Source organism: Dasypus novemcinctus, chromosome 13, assembly GCF_030445035.2.
Source record: "Dasypus novemcinctus isolate mDasNov1 chromosome 13, mDasNov1.1.hap2, whole genome shotgun sequence".
NCBI classification, from domain to species: domain Eukaryota; kingdom Metazoa; phylum Chordata; class Mammalia; order Cingulata; family Dasypodidae; genus Dasypus; species Dasypus novemcinctus.
Genome location: NC_080685.1, coordinates 101278755 through 101302770, shown reverse-complemented (window position 1 = coordinate 101302770; position 24016 = coordinate 101278755). Strand labels below are relative to the sequence as shown.

Here is a 24016-nt window from a genome sequence, read left to right as displayed (position 1 = left end):
TAGTCTGATGATATTATCTCATAATCTGTAACAAATGTTCCACAATCATTTGGTGTTTTGGTGGAGGGGTGTCATATAGGAATTCCACACATGTGAATGATTGTTTTGTAAGTTCACAACTTCTCTAATAAAAATATATTAAAAAATAGACAACCTACACATGTGAGAAAATATTTGGAAACCATAAATCCAATAACAGATTAATATCCAGTACAAATAAAGAAATGCTTCAACTTTTAAACCAAAAGACAAAGAAACCAATATTAAAATGGACAAAAGAGTTAAACAGACATCTTTTCAATGAAGACATACAATAGTCAGAAAGTGTATGAAAAGATGCTCAACATCAGTAGCCATCAGGGAAATGTAAATCCAAACCACAATGAGATATCATTTCACACCCATTAGAAAGGCTGCTAAAAAGAAAAAAGAAAAAAAAAAGCAACATTACAAGTGTTGGAGAGGATGTGGAGAAATAGGAACACTCATTCATTGCTCGTGACAATGAAAAATGGTGCAACCATTGTGGAAGAGAGGCTGTTCCTCAGAAAGATACATATAGAACTACCATATTACCTTTCAATCCAACTACTGGGTATATAACCAAAAGAACTGAAAGCAGGGACTCAGACAGGTATTTTCACATTGATATTCATACAGTCATTATTCACTATAGCCAAAAGATGGAAGCAACCAAAGTGTCCATCAACTGATGAATACAATGGAATATTATTAAGCCATATAAAGGAATGAAGTCCTGATACAAGCAACAACACAGATGAACCTGGAAGACATCATGAGTGAAATAAGCCAGACACAAAAGGACAAATATTATATGATCTCTCTGACTTGAAATAATAAGGATAAACAAATTCAGAGTCAGAATCTAGAACACAGGTTATCCGCGATTAAGGCGAGGATAGGGAGCAGGAAGTTGAGGCTTAAAATGTTCAGTATTCCTACTTGGACTGATAAAAATGTTTTGGTAATGGATGGTGGTGATGCTAGCACAACACTGTGAATGCAATTAACAGCATGGAAATATGTACCTAAATATGATTAAAAGGGGAAATATTCAATTGTATATACGGTAACAGAACAAAAATTTTTTAAAATTCCATGAACTATACTACACAATGAACACTAAGTTAACCATGGGCTTTAATTAATAGTATAATTGTAAAAAAATGTGCAATAATCAATTGTAACAAATATTCCACACCATTGCAAGGTGTTAGTGGTGGATGGTATATGGGACTCTTGTATTTTATGCATGATTGTTCTGTAAATCCACAATGTCTCTCATAAAGAAAAAAAATGATGAAAACTGGGTAAATACAGGACAGGATAGTCTTCCAAAATGATACATTTTATTTGCACAGCAATTAGTTTTTTAAGCATTGTTAAATATATCATATCTTGAGTTTTCATAAGGGCATGAGATAGCAAGCACAATTATTATTATTGACCAATTATGAAAGTATTTAGATTACTCAAATAAGGAATAAAAATAATTCAGAAAATGTAAGTGGTCTGGTCAAAGTCACACAGTAACCGATGTTAGAATTAAAACTCAAATCCGAGTCTTTATCTTATAAGTCGTATTCTTTTTCCTTGCCTTACACTTTTCCATTAGCCCACTGGTATGCGAACTTTTTCTGTAAAGTGTCAGAGAGTAAATATTTTCAGCGTCAAAGGTCATATGGTATGTATTATAACTATTCAACTTTGCCATTATTGCTCAAAGGCAGCCAAAGAATACAGAAACAAATTGGTGTGGCTATACACTAATAACAACCAAAAAGAAGATTTTGCCGATAAGCCACAGTTTGCTGACCCCTGCATGATTTGCTCCTACAACATACATGAACACTTTACATATATTTTCCTAAATGGGCTGGACGTTTTCACTACCATGATTTTAACCTTATTAAGTATAATTGCAATGATATTCTAAATGCTAATGGGTCGTCTAAACAATATTGCCAATAGCAGTGAAATTTCATCCAGAAAGTTTTGATTAGGTTCTTACGTATTTTATTTGGGGACAGTTTCACTGAAAAAACCATTGTAGAGGGAGGTCTTTTTAGAACACAAACCCCTTCAGTGGCACCTTAGATGTAATATTCAATGGGAAAAATACAAAATCTTAAATGTAGTGATTGAGTTGAACAGTAACAGTATGGAAAGACAAATTAAAATAGAACTGTACTTTTTTATCATAATGTTTAATTAGTGTGAATTTTGAATGGAATTAAAGGAGAGTATTCAATTAGGATAATTATTTAAACAGAGACTATGGTAGTATTAGGACTGTCACCAAATATTCTGTTTCATCTGAGCACATAGTAAGATTGTGTTTCCCCACATGTGCTCTAGAAGTTGGTTTGGCCAATGTCACATGAGCTAAAAAAAAATGTGTGCTTATTAGAATCTTTATAGCCAGTGTGCAAATGGCCTGCTTTCCTCCCTAAACAAATGATGGTGAAAAGTTATGAACAGAGAGAGCCACCATGAACAGTGACCTGGGTCCTCCTGTCCATCCACTTTGGCCACATAATGTGAACAAGAGATAAACTTTAAATTTTAAAGCCACCGTGATTTGGGGGGTTGTTTGTTACAGATCATAGCTTAGCACATCCTGACTGATACAGAGGCATCGATTTAGATAGCAAATAATCTACACAAATATTAAGCTTTATTACAGTTGGTATATAATAAACTTCAAAATGGCATTAAATATTACTGTTATCACTTTTGGGGTTATTTCTATGTCACTCAAATAACAAATGAATTCATTTCATTAACTCCAAATACAAATTAGGTAAAGAAATTAGTCAAGTCTAACACATGGCATGGTGGGAATAAGTGGCTTGAGACTGAATTTCATCATTCAAATTCCTCTATGCAAATATTAATAGGTTACATGCATTATAATAATTAAAATGCCTGGAATAAAGCTTTAAGAAGCAATGGGTCTCCCTTCTTTGTAAACATTAGTGATATAAATAAATGGGTACAAAGTACTTACTCTAAATAATAAAATATTAATAATAGTCTCTCTAAAATAAAGATAGTTTACTCTAAATTAGAACATTATTGTTCACTGCACAAACTATTTTCACATAAATAGTCTTATTTGAACTTCATGACAATTCTGTAGGAATTACTAGCCCCATTTGACAAATGAGAAAATTAAGGATTATAGAAGAGCTGTGATTGCCCTGAAAATATAACCCTTGCTAGTAGAAAAGACAAGTACTGAATTCAGGTTTTCCAAAGTGATATCTGATGTTCCTGCTACTGTATCATTCCTTTAAAAAGGCGGGGCAGAGGGGTGTGTGGGTTTTTTCATTCTAAGCTGTGTAACTAAAACTAGGCCAAAGTGTCTATATGAATATGCAAAACACATTATTTAGTTGTAGTATACTATTAATTAGGAGGGCCTGTCTTCAATCTGTTACTAATTAAAAAATGGATTGTTATGTCAAATTAAGTTAAAACATAGAAATTTTCACTCCATTATTTACAGGTACCACTGAAATTACCCATTAAGACATTCATTCTTTGAATGGGAGTTATTTAAAGCAAAATATAACTTTCCTCTTTTTCTTCTCTTGATGCTTGCCTTCTAGATTTTCACTCTTTGATATCATTTTCAAGAAGGAAAACACAATCTTAGAGGGGAGAGGCATAACACATCAACTAAACTTGGTCACATTTTGTTGTTTTTGTTTTAAAAATAAAGTTGAAAAGTAAGAAGATTAAGATTAGTAATGAATGTGCATTTTTGATGACCTGTGACTTTCAATTATTCACATTATCACTATCCCCCAAAGTTCCACGCTAGAACAAAGGGTTGGCTGCATGGAATTCTTTTTCATTTAATTTAGTCATATCTGCATTTCACTTTTGTGCACACAACCACAATATTTAATCATTTGGCACAGGTACTTCTTTTTGTAAACATCACACCATAGAGTACCACATAAATAACTTAATGCCAATTTTCCAACTAAGATTACACTAGTCTAAATAACGATTTTTCAAAAGGGATTGGGAAGGAAATCACGTAACATAATTACTAACTGAAAGGACACAGGCTTGCACAAATGTTATTACATTCCTTCCTTATCAAACAAAATACTTGAGACACTTGAAAAGGTATTTTTCTGATAATCACCTCACCTAGCTTTAATCACATTCAGAGCAGTATTTGCATTTCTGGTGGTCAGTAGGATGCTCTATAAAATCTATAATCTAGGACAAAAAGCACAGGATTTCAGAAGTTGGTGGGGCCGGGGTGGGGGGGGGGGGGGAGGGAAGGGAGACAAGATAAAATAGATTCTGTTTTTCTTCAGGGCATGAACTTCATGTCAACTCTTTGCTTCTAATTTTTGGGTGATCTCGAGATCACAACATTTCACAATGACTGCTTTTCAGCAGGCTAAAAATATGTTTCTGCAGACTTTTCAGAACCAGGCAGAAATATCTGAAAGTGAGTTTTCTTTTGGAATACAAGCAGTTTTTGACTTGAACACACCAAGGTATAGATGATGAGTAAGCTGATACTCAGGTCTATCACCCAACAGCCAGCACTCCTCCAGTTCCCGTTAGGTCTTTGCTCTCTGGTTCTGTGTCCTCCTATTACTACTACTAAAATGGAAGGGAGAGAGGGGGAGTGGAAGGGAGGAAGGAAGGAAGCAAATCTGCCTCACTCCTGGGAAGATTACACCCCTACAGCTCCTAAATCCCCTTCCAAGCAGGACTAAGTGCTAGGTACTCTGAATTGAGCCTTTTCTTGCCTATGTGACATACAGACATAACGAGAGGAATACTAATATATTTCATTATTGCCTGGCATGTACAATACTATTTATGCAATAATTCTAATGGTTATCAAATATAAATTTATACTCTGCCAACTTAACTACCACTCCTAAGATATTTTCTCTGAGAAAATGCATTTTAACTTAGAAAATAGTAGAAAATAAGTAAAACCTATGAGAAGACTTTGAATGACAGGGACATAAGTTATATCCAAAGGTAGGCTTTATTTTCATTAATTTAAGTGGATGGGAAGAATAACAGACATTCTAAAATCCAAAACAATTTCTTAATTTCAACTTCCAATACTGCACAGTATTAGAATTACACATTTTGGAAAACTAATCATCCACTTTAACAAATTGACATAGAAATGAAATGAGATTGTGACTAATAGTTAGATATTACCTTGTGAGATTGTTTGATTTTTAAGATCCCTGAAATAACCTTAACTTTCTTTGAAAATGGGCTTCTGAAATCCATTAGCAGTTCTCTGAGAACAGCTAAGAGACTAGTGAAATACCACGGAATTATGAGCACATAAATTAATAAGATAACACTCAATACTCAAAGCTGGAATGGTACCAGGTCTAGAGAAAAACGCTTACTGTCAAATTCTACACCACTCCTCCAAGTCTACCATTTCCAAGATCAGAGAGCGGCTTCATGAAATCACAAGGTTGAACAATCCTCTGATAATTTTTCCTCACCCTTTAAGTGACAGTTTCTCCCACACCCAATAAGAAGATACTAGGCTCCCTGCTCAAACACAAAACAGTTTTCAATACACCCCCTGCAACTGCAAAGGCTACCTCTCTTTTTAATCTGGAAATGCTGGCTAAAATTACTACAAACCTTTCACTATTTTCCTGGTGCTTTTTGGTTTGTTTTTCCAATTAAGCATTATGACAAACTGGTGAAACATACTTTTGCAGTATATCTGTGGTCATTGTATATATAACAGCTTTGGCAATTCAACCCAGGTAAAAACTCAAAAGTTGGCTGGTTAAACAGAGAGAAAAACCCACTATGCAAACCATATAGCTTAATGCAATCTCTATATTCACGTGGCAGAGAACAATAGTCTTTTGTAAATAAGAGAAATGTAACTCCAAGGAAATGTATTCCACAAGAGTTAACAGGATATTTGGAACTATAAGTCCCCTTCAACCATAGTGGTGTCCTTGTTACGTAGAGGCTGACATTCAGCCGTCATGACGATTGAATAATTAACTCAGGCAAATCCCAACCCTGGCATTCCAACTTACTTTCTTACTTTCCATTGGAGAAAATATTATATTTTAATGCCTTCAGGTAATAAAACCATCTTACATTTTATTCTAATCTTTAAATTGACTTCAAAATAGAACACAGTTGTTCATTTGATCAATTTTGCCAACGCCTTTCTAAAGTTTACGTGATGTATGAGCTTTAAAATAAACTTAAACACGAACTCTCCCTACAGCAGTATTCTAGGAGAAAACATAATTCCATCTGTCAACTAGTTTTTAAAACATCCCAGTTCTGTCCACCCCTCACTCTTCTCACTGTCACCTCCCTAGCTCACGCCAAGAGCCAAGAGCGGGAAGCAGACTTGGCCTAGCGGTTAGGGCGTCCGTCTACCACGCGGGAGGTCCGCGGTTCAAACCCCGGGCCTCCTTGACCCATGTGGAGCTGGCCATGCGCAGTGCTGATGCGGGCAGGGAGTGCCCTGCCACGCAGGGGTGTCCCCCGCGTAGGGGAGCCCCATGCGCAAGGAGTGCGCCCCGTAAGGAGAGCTGCCCAGCATGAAAGAAAGTGCAGCCTGCCCAGGAATGGCGCCGCCCACACGGAGAGCTGACACAACAAGATGATGCAACAAAAAGAAAAAGATTGCCGTGCTGCTGATAAGGATAGAAGCGGTCACAGAAGAACACACAGCAAATGGACATAGAGAGCAGACAACTGCGGGGGGGGGGGGGAGAGAAATAAATAAAAAATAAATCCTCAAGCCAATAGCTTCTCTCCTGAGGATTAGTGCAGTGCAATACCCTCCTCAGGAGTCTTCCTGCTTCCACTTCCGCCCTCTGTGTAGAAACCACGTCTCTCCCCCGCTTCCCCCACTCAGTGGCTTCCCCTAGTGGCCTTTGGAGTCTTGTCTGCTGTGGCTCCTGCTCATCCTGCTAACCTCCCTTCTTCCTTCTGCTCCCTTCCTCCAGACCTCCAGGCTCTGGTGCCACAGCCTCCGGGGTATTCCGGGAACATGCCACCGTCTGTCCCACTCAGGATCTGCCATCGCTCATCCTTCCACCCTTCTTTATGTGGTCAACTGCTTTTTGTCCTTCAGGTTTCAGCTTAAATGTCCCCTCCTCAGAGAGTTTTTCTCGAACCCGCCTTCTATAGGAACACCTCCCACCCTCTTCTCTGGCTCTGTCATCTTACTCTTCATCACCGCACTTAAGGAATTGCTTTTGTAGCATTTATAACGATCTTGATTGGTCTTGTTTATTAATATGCTGACTAGAGGTTGGTCTCTTCAACCCCACATGAGCTCCAAGAGCTTGTATCCATCTTGTATGCCTCATCTGACTGAATGAAAGAATAAAGAAATTGAGGGGGAAGATAAAACAACTAAAATGACGCTTCCTAAAAGAACATAATGTATAAAACCTTGGTCATTTTTTTTACTCCCTTCTCTTAATAGGATCCACTAGCACTGCCTACAAAGTACAAAACAGCTACCTAAATATCTTCTTTATTTTCAAAATTTTGACTCCACCCTCTTCTTTCTATTAATCACCAGGCCTGCTGATTCTTGCTTTTAAATATTTTCATTGTTTTTCTTGCTTTGATCTTTTGCCACTAAATCCAAGGATCCCGTCGCACCCTCCCCTTCCCTGGGTCACTGCACCTAATTGCCCTCGCAGCGTCCACTTATCCTATGACTGAGCAGCTCCTAACATCACTCTGAGCCAGTCACTTCACTTCCCAAAATCCAGGCTCTGTATTACCATTGTGGTTCCAAAATCCTCAAAAACTAAGTTCTATTCAACTGTATTCTTCCCATCTACATGATTCAACAACATTCCCCACCACTTTCTTATATAGTCCCTCTGGTCTAATCAAAGACATCAAAGACTTACCTTTCTAATACCAAAATACATCAAGTTCATTCCTCTCTTGTGTATTTTTGTTTAATCATGCCACAGACTGCGAGACTTTTGCCCCTCCATCAATCTAAACCAATACATTTTCTTCAAATTGTAGTTCAAATCCAACTTCTGCAATTAAGTCTTTCATTCCAGTACAAACCACCACATTGCTCTTCCCCTTTTCTCTCTTCTTGTATCACTTAAACCTTCATTGCTCCATATAACATTTGAGTTATACAAGACGTTTTTCTGATTCTTCAATTATTTCATAGATACAGATTTTTTTTCTTGCAAATTAGACAGCAAACAGGGTCTGCCTCTTTGTTTCCTTTGTACTCCCAGAGGTAGGCAGAAGGAACACATATCCAACAGAGGTCACTTATGATTGACATGATCCTGAAAAAAAGAATCTTTTCACCCTTCAACAACCATCCTAGGCAACCTACCATTCCCCTCCAGGCCATGGGGTCGCTCACCCTAAGTATTCCCACATGTGCCCCTGGAGCCTGGCACGCTCCTTCTCCACCTTATGAGAATAAGAAAAATTCCTAATTCTCTTCTCGGTCTCAACTGAGACAACATCTGCTAAGAAAAAGGCATCCTTACTTTTCCTCATCCACCACCGTACTGCCAATATTCTTCGTAAATAGCCAGGCTACCCTTTCCCATTAAGTACTCTCTCCAAGCACCTGGCACTCAATTTCAGACATTTCTGGTTGCCCATTGGTCTCAGTTTGCCCGCTGGAATAGTCTGCAAGCAACTTAGGACCAAGGAATCTATTTTTTATCTTTACAGAGCAATCGTGTTTTATAATTTGTTCAACAAATAAAGAAACAAACTTGTAAAAGCTAGTGATGTAATCTGTTGAAAGAGCTAAGAATTTAGTATCGCAGGTATCAGTTTAGTGCTATGTAATTTCCAGTAAGCCATCATTTATACCAGAATGTCTATTTGTTTTTAATTCAAAAAAAATCTTTATTAAGCACCTACATGTTCCAGGCATTGGGGATATAGCAAGGACCCAAATAGGTCCCTATCTCTTCTGACTTGCATCTTACTATAAGAGACAGGCAATGAGAGGGTGGCTTTTGCTCTGACTGGAACCACAGAAGAACCACAGAAGAATTCTAAGCTGGAATAATCTGACATGAAATGATGCTGACTGGGACCGGTGGCATTGTGAATGCAGAACATTACTTGAAGTCTGGATCCATTTTTAAAGCAAAGCCAACAAAACTGGCTGAAGGATTAGAAGTGGGGTGGGGAAAAAGACAACAGGCAAGGATGGGGTTTCAATCTGGGCAACTGTGGGATGGAGTTTGTGAAGTATTTGAAAGGGCATGATTTGAGGAAGAGTCTGCAGGTGCATGAAGAGACTCTGAAATTAGGTCTTAAATTTTAAGATTCTAACTATTTCATATATCCAAGTTCCTTGGGCATATTTTCAACAAATAGTAAGGGTCACTTTGGCTTAGACAAACTGATTAAACTGAATGAAAACCCTGGACAAATGCATCCAATCTAGCTCCATGAACTACTACTGTCTGTACGGGGCACCCCTTTAAAAGCCACTGCAGGTTATTTTCCAAAACTCTCTCAAGGTCTATTTTTAAATGACTATTGCAATGTAGCCAGTGCTGGGCTTCACAATTTCAAAACCACTTCAAAGATCACAAAGTGATTATCATCGTTAATATTAATAATGATACTTGAGTTTTATGAAAAAATGATTTGGATGTCAAATGGGCACTTATTAAAGAGGTCAAACATTTTAACCTGCCCTAGGCCAATGATCTAGTCCAAAGTCAGAGGAAATGGTCTTGACTTACAAGGGAAAGGCCAGGGAGTAAAAGGTCCCCAAGTGACCCAGAATGACTTAATCCACCCAATGCTAAAGGCTGAGATGGAATAATAGGAGATTTGAGCTGTTGGGTAGTTACCTAAACAAGTTAAATAATCAACTACTATGTTTAATGGCTACAATTTGTGGTAAGGCTAGTAATAATGGTTTATTTTTATTTCAAGCATTAAAGTATATGTCTGTAAAACCTACTGATTTGGGGGATTCAAAAACTGAGACTGTTTATATAAACATGCAGTGCAACAGTAAATCTGTATAATGACTGAGTCTCTTGCAAAATAATTTAGTGGTGGGCATGGTGAGTTATAACCTGGACTTTTGCATTTTCATTGAGCAGAAACAACCATTCTCAGTCCGTGAGCTTTCTTTTCCAAGCAGTTTATACAATAAATAGTTATTTCCATAGTAGAAATGGCTGAGATGTCTAAGCCCGAAAGTCAACCTGTTATTATGGTTAGAAATCAAGGTTTCCATCCTTCCATATTTTCACAGCTACACAACTTTTGACCTAGCTGATGGAAAATGCAAGAGTACACATAGTTTCTTGACCTCCTAAGCAGGGCAAAATCAACAAGCTAAGGTATTTCACTGGCAAGTGATCCAGCACAAAGAGGCACCACAGTGAATTCATACAATGACAGGACACTACAAAATCCTCTCAAAAGAAGAATTTTAAGTGCTATTTCTTCCATAAATTGTCCGTTGTTCTCTTATTTAAGACTTTGCTATAAAATATTGATTTGAAAGTTTTCTATATTTTGTAACTTATCAATGTCATCAAAGAATAAAATAAAAACTTGCAAAACTTAATTCACACCTCATAACCAAAGATCAGGCCAGGAGGGGACATCTTGTCACAGGCTTATGTGGAAGGGGAGAGCTCCTTTGGTAGATATCTTTTCTCCCACCTGAAATTCCTTCATAACTGTGATGGGCCAATTTCCCTCCCTATGTTGAAAAAAAAGATGTCAACCCACATCTTTCCATGCGGCAGGACGCTTGTGGCTCTTGTCAGTCCCCACAGGCCCTGGAACTATGGCTTTCATTACGGATCTGCATTTCTAACACCCGGATGGTTCTTGGACACTAAAGGACTGACGAAACAAATAGAGGGCATCGGCATGCACCCTTTCTGCTGCCTAGAAGGTATACACATGGTCAAGCTTGAAAAAGAGACCACCTTCCATTATTTTAAATTATAACAAACAATATGAGTAAAAGGCAAAATAGCAAGGGCCAAAACGTACATTCATGAAATCCTAACATTTCAGTGTTATTTTTTATGCATGTATACAATTGGAAAAATACAATATATAAAAGGTAAACTCTCATGCAATCATAATAGACAAGCATATAAGAACTGGTACAATCTGCTGGAATGCAGAGTTAAAATTTACAAGTTGGGTAAGGAGATATCATGAAAGAATGTTAAAATTGTACTCAAACCCTTTTCTGTTACACTAAAGAATCAGAGATCAAGAACAATTAAAAACTACTTGCCCAAGAAATTATCGTTTCAAGCTGTTTCTTGAGTTTCCTATCTAATAGTCAAACAACCCACCTGCTCTGCTCCAAAGTTTCATGTATTTTTAATGTGTAAGAAAATAACTAATTTGTTTCCATCATCCCTTTGTTCAAACCTTTGAACCCCTTTTCAAAATCAATTTACAAAATCTAGTTTTCTATCTTAAGCAAACCATTTTGACCAACTGTAAAAAAAATTCAAACAAATGAATTTTAGCTCACAAACTTTACGAAAATAAAAACCAAAATAAGTTGTCTCCTACCTATAGTTGTAATAACAGTGCCAGCAAAGAAGAAGGAACTTCCCAAATCCCAGTGACTGATTTGATTGGAGGTGTTTCCTAAAGGTATAATCCCTGCATTTATTGCTGCCACTATTTGCTGCAAGTTTAAAAAGAAATTTATCAGTACATGTGAATCACAGAGAGGCATCAACAGCATTTACTCCACTCAGAAATTACTGATTAGACAAAGAGAATCCGTTCTAAGGTTCTGATTTTGCATTTAAAATGCGCAATAGAGATGAAAACTTTAGACTGTGGAATTTAATAGCAGAGTATAAGAAAATTACATTTGATATAAAGTGAATGAATCAGCATGATGCTTACAATATTGTACCAATATGCATTCATATAATCATCCATTAATAAATATTTAGTGACCTATTTAAATTAACAACTAAATACTACAATTGTTCTCTAATATGCAGCACAGAGTTAAAATACCAGATTGCAAATTATAATTTAAATAATAGACAATAGCTTCATCAAGAAGAAAAGTGTTTCTGAAGTGTTAATCATTTCAAATTTTAAACATAGGTTTCCAAGCCTGGGCTATCTATAATTGTAGAGATCATATAGCAATAAGGTCTAACAAAATGGACTAAAATGAATGGGTAAAGCAACAATTCAGTGTCATAGGTTGTCAGTCAGCCAATTTGTATCTAGACTTCTAAAATCTCTGCAGGTTTCTATAAATTCTATGACAATGAGACTCTCCCAGACCCAACAATCAATCAATCAACAATATTCACATAGAGACCACTTGTATCTAGATGCTACCTTGCATGGTACTGGGAGATAGGCTGAAGGGTGATATTTTAATCGCTTCTTCAAGGAATATAAGTTTTACCAAGGGGATCAGATTATCAGCCTTTGGGTGTGTAGGTGGTGATTAGGAAGTACAAAAACTAAGAGGAGAGTATGTAAGGCAAAGTGTATAGTAAGAGACAGAGAGATGGAGAGATGGACATAGAGATAGAGAATGTAGGAGAAGTTTCTGTTTGAAATAGAGTTTTAGAAATATTTAGCACTTAATTTTCAGATTTTGAGATGGAAAGGTTAAGGAAATTAAATATATAAGGAAATTAAAGACAAGAATGGGTAAAGTGGCTTGTTTAAAAGTTGGTTACTAACTCAACCTTGAAAGTTACTGCAGATGAAAAAGAGTAGGTAGCTTAGAGCCAAAAAGTGATATAAAATCTCATTCAAACTATTACAATGATTTTGGCTCATCTTAACCTATAAAGCTTTGAATAGTTATATAAAATAAATTGAAATATACTGCTTTTATTTACTTTACCAGTAATATATACTCATTGTAAAAAAGTTAGGAAAATGCAGAGAGGATAATGAAATTGATCCATGATTTCAGAATCCAGAGATAATTACTGTTAATATATTAAGGCACCTACTCCTGGCATTTTGTTATACTTTTTACATAGTTAGATTTATGAAGTATATGGAATATTTTCTCTATTCTTAATAATGTTCCAGATGCAGTTTTTCCTGTCATTATCAAATTTACTTAATCAGGACCTTCTACCTTATATATACAATTATATACATAGTATTTTTTATATAATTATATATATAGTATATATAATTTTATAGATATTTTAAGATCTGTCTCATAAAAAAGTGCTGTTGTAAATATATTGTGCATTTAGGCATATAACATGGCATATATTTATGCATATTTACATTTTGACATATTAATGTATTTTTCTCATTTCTGAATACTTCCTCAGGAAAGAGTGCTAAAAATAAAATTGCCTTATTAAAGATTATGAATATTTAAAAGCACTTGATGGATAGTTGCAAACAGCGATCCAAGGCTATAAAAATTTACAGCTGCCCCCCAACAATCTACAAATGCTTAGCAATACCATTGTCTAACATTCATGACATTTTATCTTAATAATAATCATTATTTACATGTATATATCCTTTATTGGTAGTGAGGTTGAACACTAATGCTTCCTTCATCAAAAATTAAATGCACACAAATAAACATATATATGCACATACACACAGTAAAGCTAGTTTTGCGATAATTGATTCTATTTATCTGACTCTCAATTGTAACTTTAATATCAGGTAAGGCAGACTTCCCCTCACTATCCTTCTTTAAAAAAAAAAAATAAGGTTCTTTGCAACTAATATTCTGCTATTCTATTCTGGCATAAACTTTGAAATAATTTAGTTAAAATTCATGGAAACTTTCATTTCCAAAGGTGTAAAACTATATTTCCATTGTTTTAAAATATGTGAAATCTAAAAATTAATTTAAAAAATGAATAGCATTATAATAGTTAAACTTCCCATCTAGGAACTTGGTATAAACTTCCATTTATTGAATCTCCTCAAATATCCTGAAATAGAGTATTAGTGTATATCTCATGTAGGTCTGTAAAACTATTTGTGGGTATTGCATTTTTCCCATTTTAAATAATAACTGGTTACTGCTGTTGATAGACAAGTGTATATTGCCTATTCTCTGTACCAGCATTTCTCAAATATTTTATCTCAAAAACTCTTTACAGTTTTAAAAATAACTGAATACCTTCAAGAACTTTTATGTGAATTGTACCTATTGATATTTCCTGCATTTGTCTGAATTTCTAATTTTTACGTTTATTGATTAAATTAATGTAACAGTAAAACTAATCCCATATATGTTAATATAACCTGCTCTTATGAAAATAAGTTTGTTTTCCAAAACAAACAAAACATTATGAGAAGAGAAGCACTTCATACAGTTTGTAAATCTCCTCACTGCCCAGCTTAATAAAAGACAGCCAGATAAATCACATATGCTTCTGCATTCAATTTGTTACGATAATACTACACAGTACACTCATGAGACAGTGAGAGTGGAAAAGGCAATTCGTTCATTATTAAGATAGTTTTGAACTCCTCAAAACTCTGAAAGAGTCTTGGGAACCACATTTTAAGAAGCAGTGCTTCTGCTGAATGCTTATTATTTCTCCTGTTTTGTTTGATTTTGTTTTCCACCTGGGAAACCAAGGTTGGTAAGCATAGAACTCACAAATAATGACATGCTATCTCCACTTCCCCCAATAGCTACATATCACTATTTTTCACATCTTATTGCACTGGCCAGTATTTCCAGAGCAATGTTACAAAAAAATAAAAAGAAAAAGAAAGCAGACTTCTTTTACTCACACAAAACCCAATGGCTATTGGCAAGAAAATGACATTTAATTAAATTATGAGAGCCAGGAACTTAAAAGGACAGATAAATAAAACTTCAAAATACTAAAAATGTCTTTGGAAATATTTTACGATAGCAGCAAATACACAAAGGATGTAATAAGTGAAGACATACAAAAGGACTATTTTAGCACAGAGCAAATAAAAAGTTATTGATTCTTACACTTTAACTCTAGACTCCGAGCTATGTAGATGGAAAAAAGTCAATGCCACAGAAATCTGAAAGAGATGCACCTGGTAATCCTGCTGTCACCTAGCTACACTGGGGGAACAGCTGCCCATTTCCTCACAGAACCAATGCACACAAATACTGTGGGACCAAGCCCAGTGATCTGCTTTCTTAACTCTCAGGAAAAACTAATGGTTTCAGTAAAAATCAGGGAAGGAGGAATTTAGGGATTTTAATTTCATCTGAAGAATATTTTTCTATTTTGCAGACATTTCTTCAACACACTCATTTATTCAAAAATGTTTATCAAATGCCTAGGGTGCTATGCAATGGGAAAAGAACAACAAAGTTAACTTGTGAGTGCCATAGTTATAGACTGGGGAAAGAAAAGTCTTTAGACTCCAGCCCTTTAAGATTATTTTATTGATTGGAAGCAGCTAATTCAGCCTACAATCTGACTCAAGACAGGCTTCACCACCTATACCATCATTTTAGCCTATCCTCTTGCTTATCAATGATGAGGTACAATGTTACCCAGACACTTGGAAAAGATTCCCAAATTATTTAAATTTTTAAAAAGTAAATAGAGATCTATAATCAGAAACAGCAGTGCCTGGCAACGTGTGGCTTGTAAACAGTGATCAAAGAGCTTTGACTATCTCAACAGAAGATTGACATGGAACTAGGAGCATGTCATATCACTATGAGAATGAGTCTACCATAAAGTTCTTTCTCTGGAATATTCCTTTGAATTTATTTCATATTTTTGTACTAGCTCTTTTGGTCAATATCCACGGAAAATTGGATGTCTTTAAAATGCTCTGGCAAATGTACTGATAAAGATCAAAGTCTCTGCAATTTCACCTTTAATTCAGGTCATCAGAACTCTTAACCAATGCCTTCATGAGAAATAGTCCCATTTGTGCAACAGAATATGGCTAAAGTAATGTAATTATCTTACTCATAATAAAAATCTACTCTTTCATTACAGGCAACTTTTGTGGATAGTCAAGTCATGCTGACCACATAAAAACAAGTTTAATTATTTAGGTTAAGATAAAGGACTGTGAGGTCCTAATTTTTTTATCTTAATATTTGATTACCTAAATGGTTTATTAAGGAAGGGCTTCTAAAATTAAAACCTGCCAAGTAGTAAAAGATAATCTTAGGGGGATTCACTCTTAATTTTGCTCTTCAGTTTATAGGTAAGCATAGAATGAGTAATAAGGAAAGGAATTTGTACATTCTTGAATTGTAAGAAGTTGATTTCTCAATGTCACCTGGCATTTTGGATTGATATTCAACTTTAACACCAAACATTGATAAAACAACCTTATTTGTAATCATATTAGACTAGCACAGCTCTAAAATTAAAGGCAATAAATGACAATCATGAAAATGTTCTCATGAGTCCAATACCAAGGAACAATGTTTTCATGTGCTATAAAGTACTTGCATGGTTTTTTGTCATTGAAGGAAAAAATATTAGAAACTGAACAAACCCAGGAAGACCTGTTTAGGTTATATTATGGATAGCGAAATACAAGTGACACCAGAAGTTCTCATTTCATGTTGTTTTTTCCCTATACCCAGATGCTCATGTTCATCAATGCAATACAGAATGTTCTGAATGCTTTCCACAAACTCCTCCTCTATTAATATCATAATTAAGATTTCATTAAAATATGCTACCAAAACTATAATTTTAGAAGTAGGGCCACATTAATCATTCAAAAATTTCTGAACTGCTTGTACAAGAACTTAGCACATAAATGGGTTATACCAATGATGTATGTATAACTGGTTCAATGATAATTTTTAAACTGGATATGTAAGATTGCTCTCATTTTTTTCCTGCTTCTCAGAAGGACATTATTTCCAATAAAGTGGCACAGTGGCCAAATCCAGTAATAATTATACTGATATCTGTATAATTGTGCAGTTCCTCAAAGAATAACACAAGTATTCCCTTGCCAAGTTTTTGTTAGGTAAAATTATGAATGCGTATTTATCACTATTCTATTGCAGGGGATCCAATTTTATCCTGAGAAGAGTTTCATTTTCAAGAAAGAAACCAAATCATACCTTTACAACATGGTATCTGAATATTTCAACCATGGAAGGAAGATTATTTTGAAAAACCTGAAGAATGCATAATGAGGAGTGCAAAATAATAAATGATACTCTCATTGACAAAGGCCCTTGTGAAAAATATAATGGTAGGTATCACTATGATTTATTGTCACACCACAAAATTACTCAAAGGAGTGTCGTTGCCAAAGGCTGCAGGATCCTCATACTGCGTCATGATTACCTAGTGTCAGATGACGTGAACTCCCTCGAAAGACACTGCTAATAAAACCAATGAGTATCTCAAACATGAGGCTTATTTTTACAGGCTTGGAATTCACATAAAGGAGCTGGTGGAGTCTAGGCCACCTTGGTTGGCATGTTTGAGTGGAGGAGGAGTTACTTTGGACTACTCATTTCCAAAGTTGTTGATTTTGGGGGTTTGTTTTGTTTTTAAAACAAAATACCATCTCTGTCTGAAATGGTATTTAGGTCCATCATTTACACAAGAAGCTCCCCCTCTTAATTTCAGTGAAAGGTCACCATCTTAGTCACCGGGGCTACTTCTTGGGCCATAATAGACGTCAAATCGGGTTCATCCAAGAGGCAGCTTTAGTGGGCTTTATTATGAATTTTCATACATCCTTTGCACCACTGGGAATAAGCCTCAGAAATCAGACCCAACTTTCTTATCCCTCTGTCCTTTCATGATAGTCTTGTAACTAAAGCAATGCCATTGGCTGCCTTGCATGAAAGGACAGCTCTGTCAGAATGCCACTTGGATCGCTGATAATCCACCAAGGGAAGAGACAACTTCTTGAAAACTGTACTATATTAGCACATCGCTCCTCAAGAACATTCCAAGATCAGCTCTGAGCTAATGATAGCACTAGGTTGAACCATAGAAGACTGCCAATATTTAAGTATTGCCAATATTTGAGCATTGCCAATATTTGAGCATTTTTTGGCTTACAAAAATGGCAATTTCATGTCAATGTACAAAAGAACCATACTTGTGTTTTGAAAAACAATGTGTAGTAGCATGCTTAATTTTATTACAGATTAATATTTATTACCATAGAATTAAAGCTACTTCCTATAAGCAGGCAACTGTTAAGAGCATATTAATCTATTTAATTGTTTACAGTCCTAGTGTGATGAATATGTAGTCATTAGATTAAGTTAAAAACTTTAACATGAATGAGAATGAGAATGTTATATTCTAAGAAAACATGGGCAGACTGTTGAATCCTTTCTGGATATTCAAGTTCTGTCCAATTTCTATATATATATTTGAGAAATCCAAGGATATTATCTAATATTTAAGATTATTAAATTTTATAGATGTAAATTTGTTAATTTATACTCATCATGCAATATCAAATATCCCATATTAATATCAAATGTAGTCTCTGTTTGGTAAATGAACATGAGACATATTACATGTAACTTTGTTTTGCAGAGATTCTACAGTATATATCGAGATGGCATTTGTGTGTGTGCATGTAGGAATAACTGAAACATCTACATAATTTCAAGAAAGAAAAGGAAATCCTCAAACTCACAGTTAAATGGCACTGTTGTAAATCTTGACAAAGGTAGTAAAATTAATTTTTACTGGTGTTTTCTAACCACATTGTTTAGTCAGGTTGTCTTTCCTTTACCTAATCTAATATCAGTAATCTTTCTTTAAAAATATATTTCTGATTTCATGTAGAGAAAAAAAAATGGAGAACATCTGCATATTTTATACAGAACACAGATGATCAAATCATACTATATTTAGAATCTTGTAAAGAAGCATGTTTTCAAGATTTCCCCAGAGTATACATTTAAGTGAGAAAGATAATACGCAATACCATTTTTAATCTATTGCTTTTGTTGGAAACAATGTGAGTCAGAATATATTTCATGTTTTCTTAAAAGGCTTTCAAGGTCCTTGAATGTTTCCAAGTACTGAGTGACCTGAGGTTATCCACATATTAGATATTTCTTTTAAAATGAGTCCTATTTCAAAAACCTAATAATTCTAATAATTTATAGAGGGTAGCATTTCCTCTAAGAAGTAGTTTCCACACATCTGGCTTTAGAAAACACATCTAAAAGTAAATATCTTGCTTACCTTCCCATGCCTTTCCTTCTATTTAGGGATTATGCCATAGCAGGTGAGAGCTATTTTTACACCAACTAATGAAAAGTACAGCTTTTTCATGCCCTTTTGAAAGTGTAAATTTATTTCCTATTAGTAGAAACAAATGCTTAAAATCCAAAGTAGGAAACCACAAAGAGTGGGGGTGGATATCATCAATAGGGCAAGGACACAGGGACATCCTACTAGGTCTTAGGTTATCATTCCTGGACATTTCCACTTAGCAAGATTTTTTAATCATAAAAAGTAATATACATATTATTGGATATTTGAAAAAATAAAGACTAAGAGAAAAAAATTCACTCACGGTTCCTAATACCATCTTTTTGTAACATGTATACAGTCAAACTTCAGTTATTTTAGTAGTTGTAATCAGAAAATCTGCCTTCAAATTTTTCATATAACATAACTATGCTCCATGGTACTTTAAAAATATTCATAACTCTCACTTTTAATGACCATGTAATCTCAATGATTACATGTATAACAATTTACATAACCATTCCTCTATCATTGAATGTATTTGTCTAATGATATCCAAGCAAAGGCTAAATGACCATTTGCAAAGTAGCTATGGAGAATAGTTATATATCAGGCAAGGACTGAACTGATTCTTTGAGCCTTAAGTGAAATAAGCACTGTGTTGTATTCAAAGAGTAAAACATGATCAGGACCCTAAGTCCTTGCAACTCTGAAGGAGCCAGGAAAAAATAAAAGTGAAGGAAGCACTGAAACTTACAGTTGTGTGCCTTTCCACAAGTTTTCCACGATACCACTTTACTGAACAGAATAATAATAATCTATGGGAAATTAATCTCCATCTGTCTAGCTACCTTCCACTCTATCTCAGCAAGTGTGTGTGTGTGTGGGGGGGTAGATTTAGAAAAGAAAAGGAAACGGTGGAGCGGAAGTAGGTAGAGAGAGGAAACAGAAAGAAAAACAGGGCAAGCAGAAAGGAAGAAGACAAAGGAGGTTTAAATAGCAAAGAGTTCTAGAAGAATAAGACAAGCACTTAATACAAGTTATAGGCACTCTATCTAGGAAGTTCTCTTAAAAAGAGATAGTCCTTAAAATAGGATTGAGTAGGCAGAAGACTGAGATCAGAAAGACCCAGCACCTAAGACAATATTTTTATACCGTGTTGACTGAGGTGTACTGTAATAACCAACACTTATTCATGCACTACATTTTTAAGGACCGAAGTTCTAAATTGATGAGAAGAAATAGGCTAAAATTGGCCTCAGGGAGTTTTACTCTGTAAATTAGAGTTCCCAACTTTGGAAATGCAGCTGACTTTTTCCAGCAGAATATCACTGATGTCAACTCATTTGATTTTCCAGCACACATAAGCCTGGATTTCCGTAACAGATAGAAGTTTCAGCAAAGAAGTGTTTTACACCCATATAAAAGTAATCATAAAGGGGAGAGTTAAAGGAATTATTGAGCAAAAAAAATTAATACAACTTTTAAAGACAAATGTTGTTTTTGCTTTTGTTTTCCTGCCTTTCCTGAACATGTAACTGAAAAATTAGAGCAAGGATTGAAAATCTCAGGCTGTGTACACACTCACATAAACAACCAAGCGACCAGCTGGCACAGCTTGCATTTGAATAAATCAAACTTTCTACAACCCAAATTGGTCATCAATAAAGGTAAAACACCATAACACTAAAACATTCCAATCATTTTCTGATAGACACATCCTTGGTTAAGGCCCCATAAAATTGATGTATTTCTCTCTTCAGCTGGGTTGACTCATTGCCATTAATAAGCCTACAAGAAATTTCTGTGCTTTCAGATTCCAGGTAAAATTTCCTAATACAGTGTAGATTAAGTTTACTGATGAATTGCTAACATTGTGCAGAGAAAGGGAAGCCTTGCAAATCTGCCTGATAAGTTTATATTTCTTGGCTCAGTGTCATAAAATCAAGGCAGCAAAAATAATATATGAATAACTTCCCAAAATGTCATGACTCATACTCATCCCGTCTACTAGCTTCTTAGCTTTTCTCTAAGGTTCCCCCTCTTTCAAGACTAAACACCCAGACGCTCACCAGTTATAAAAAATATTGAACTGGTTGAAATCCATTGTGTGTGTGTGTGTGAAATGGGAACCTGATAAGATTTCTTGCAGTTTTGCATGCCAGCTGGGATGATACAGCTACCCTTTGACACCTGTCCAGTAGTTACTGCACAAAAAAGCAATTAATCCCTTTCCTCGGGCACTTCTCAGGCTGTCGAGAGAGCGTCACACCACAACCATCAGCACCACAGACCGGCCTGACACTTCTCCTCACAAGTACTGTGTACAGGTCATCTTTGCTCACACAAGGATACCGATCCTAGGAGCAATTCAGAGCACAGCAATTCATGAAAGGAAGATGCCCCAAAGTACATGTGAGTGGCATGAGCTGGAAGAGCTTCTCTGTTCAGAGGCCCAGAATATGAAAATGCCATCTCGGGCGGAGGGCAAGGTTGAATGCCTAGAGGAACACAAAGCGGAGCCCAGCATCCTTAGAGATGGTCACTTTTCCTGCCCCCTAAATCCAACAACCCAAGAATGTGTTTATGCTGGAGAGACAAGGGGAAACCCTTCACCTAGGCAGAGAGGAGAAATGAGTACTCACAATAGTGCAGTCTATGAGATCGAGAGGGGCAGGGAAGGGAAGAGCACCTGCCTTAGGGGATGCCTGGCCTCCCTGGAACCTCACTCACTTCTTAATTTCTCATCTTACCTCATATGCACCTGTTGGGTGTTCTCTGGACAGCCACCTCTCTTTAAGTTCATATGTGGAACCAGCAGGGCAGCCAGGCCTGAGGTGCTTCCATATGTTATAAAATAATCTTGGGACCATTATGTGTCCGGCACCATTTAATGGGAATTAGATGCATGTTCTTTCCCTTTCACCAAAACTGAGGCACAGAGAGGTTAAGTGGATCACATGGGCAAAAGAAGTAAACACAATCATAAAATAATCTGGCACAATGTTTCAGGTCTTGGAGTTATAGATTAGTGGTATTATAGCTTTTGTTGTCTAGCTTTGGGTGTCATTGTCATGTTCAGTGCTAATTCTATATGAAAACACTGTGAAAGTTCCAAACCATAAATATACTTTTAAGCAAAATTTTTAAAAGAACCCATTCAACAGCTTGAAGCTGCATGTACAAATCTGTTTATTTTGTCCATTTGTGTATCACGTATCCCAAAGCATCATCTGGGTTTGTCTCACATGTTTGTGCTGCATATGACCAACTATGTGTCTAGAGTAATGGGAATTGCTCATGAACTATTTGTGACCCATTCTGTGTTTACTCATTTCTAAGTATGCATAAAATTATTGTCATAAACTGACAGAATAGAGTAGCAATCATATGTTACAAATCTTGGCAAGAAGAGTCGGACTTCCCAATAGCATATGACATAGCTAAGCTCTCCTCCTCACCTCTCTCACATAGCTCCACCTTCTCCTGCTTTCCTCCCACCTCCCTGACTGCTCCTTCTCAGCCCTCTCACCTTTGAGCCCATGGCCCTGTTTTACTCTATCCATCCTTACTCCTTGTCTGATGTCATTTAAACGCAAGTCTGTAAATATCATCTAGATGCTGATGACTCCCAAATGGGTATCTTCATCCTGGACCTCTTCCCTGAACCCAGAATCATATAGGAGAGGACCACTTGACATCTCTGCTGGAATGTCTGGAAGTTAAACCGCTCTTGTGCTGGCTCAAACTCCCAATCGCCTCCCTAACACCCACTCCACCTGAGTGTTTCCTGTTTCATTAATGGCCAACCTCACTCTTCCAGGTCCTCGGGCCCTGGAGTTCTTTCTCTTTACCTGATATCAAATCCTATTAGCTGTTCCTTTGCATGATCCCAAATCAGATCACATCTCCTGCTTCTTTCAGACCAGCATCTCCCATCTGTGTTCTTGCAGTGGACTCCCCTTTTGTCCTGCCCACCCCCATATTCTCTTCCCCACGGGCAGTCCCAGTGATCCCTTTAAGCAATAAGCCACAGCACAGCCTGCGTCCAGCTCCCTGACTCGCTCCAAGGTGCTTACAGGGGTCCAGAAGTCTCTACACGATCTGGGCCCCTGTTGCCTCTCTGGTCTTATTTCTAACAACACCCTCCTCCTGCCCCCTTTCCCCCATTCAATCTCTCTATTCTCTCCATTTATTCTTTGCCAAGAGTGACCCTACCTCTGTGCCTTTGAGCTTACTCTTTCTTCTACCTGGAATGCCTTCCTCCAGTTATCCACATATCCTGCAGAGCTGGCTCTTTAATATCTTTCAAATATGTTCTAAAATATCAACTTCTCAAAGAGAGTCGCTTACGGCCAATTTAATTGGCCCAGGTAGTCACCTTCTATCACACAATCCATATCATTTTTTTGTCAAAACACTTAAAATGACCTGAAATTGCCTTATATATGCATTAGTTTACTTGCTTGTTGTTTCCATAAACATAAGAGCCTTAACCGAGTTGCTTTAAAACCCAAAGCTTAGCAAAGAGTGAGCCGTCAACAAATAAAACACTCAGGAGACTTTGCTCACTCACCAGACAGAATTTTTTTTTAAATTCTAAGTTACCTCACTTCTCTTTACTATCTCATTTTGCATTTATCTCCATCAATTCATCAAGTCTTTTAAAATATCCATTTATAACTTCATCTGGCAATTTTGGAGGTAAGAAAATTCCTTAGGAAGCTGATTTGATTTCAAAATATTTTTTACTGAAGCTTCATGAGGATTCCTTCTAATTCTAAAAT

The 24016-nt window shown here is 36.2% G+C and overlaps 1 protein-coding gene across 1 annotated transcript in view; it reads right to left on the bottom strand.

Annotated features, from left to right (window-relative positions):
• KCNK2 (potassium two pore domain channel subfamily K member 2) overlaps positions 1-24016 on the bottom strand; it is a 126925-nt gene that overhangs the window by 82878 nt on the left and 20031 nt on the right. The window contains exon 3 of the mRNA XM_058275219.1: positions 11608-11725. Within this exon, the coding sequence (XP_058131202.1) occupies positions 11608-11725 (118 nt within the window). The remainder of the gene's footprint in view (positions 1-11607; positions 11726-24016) is intronic.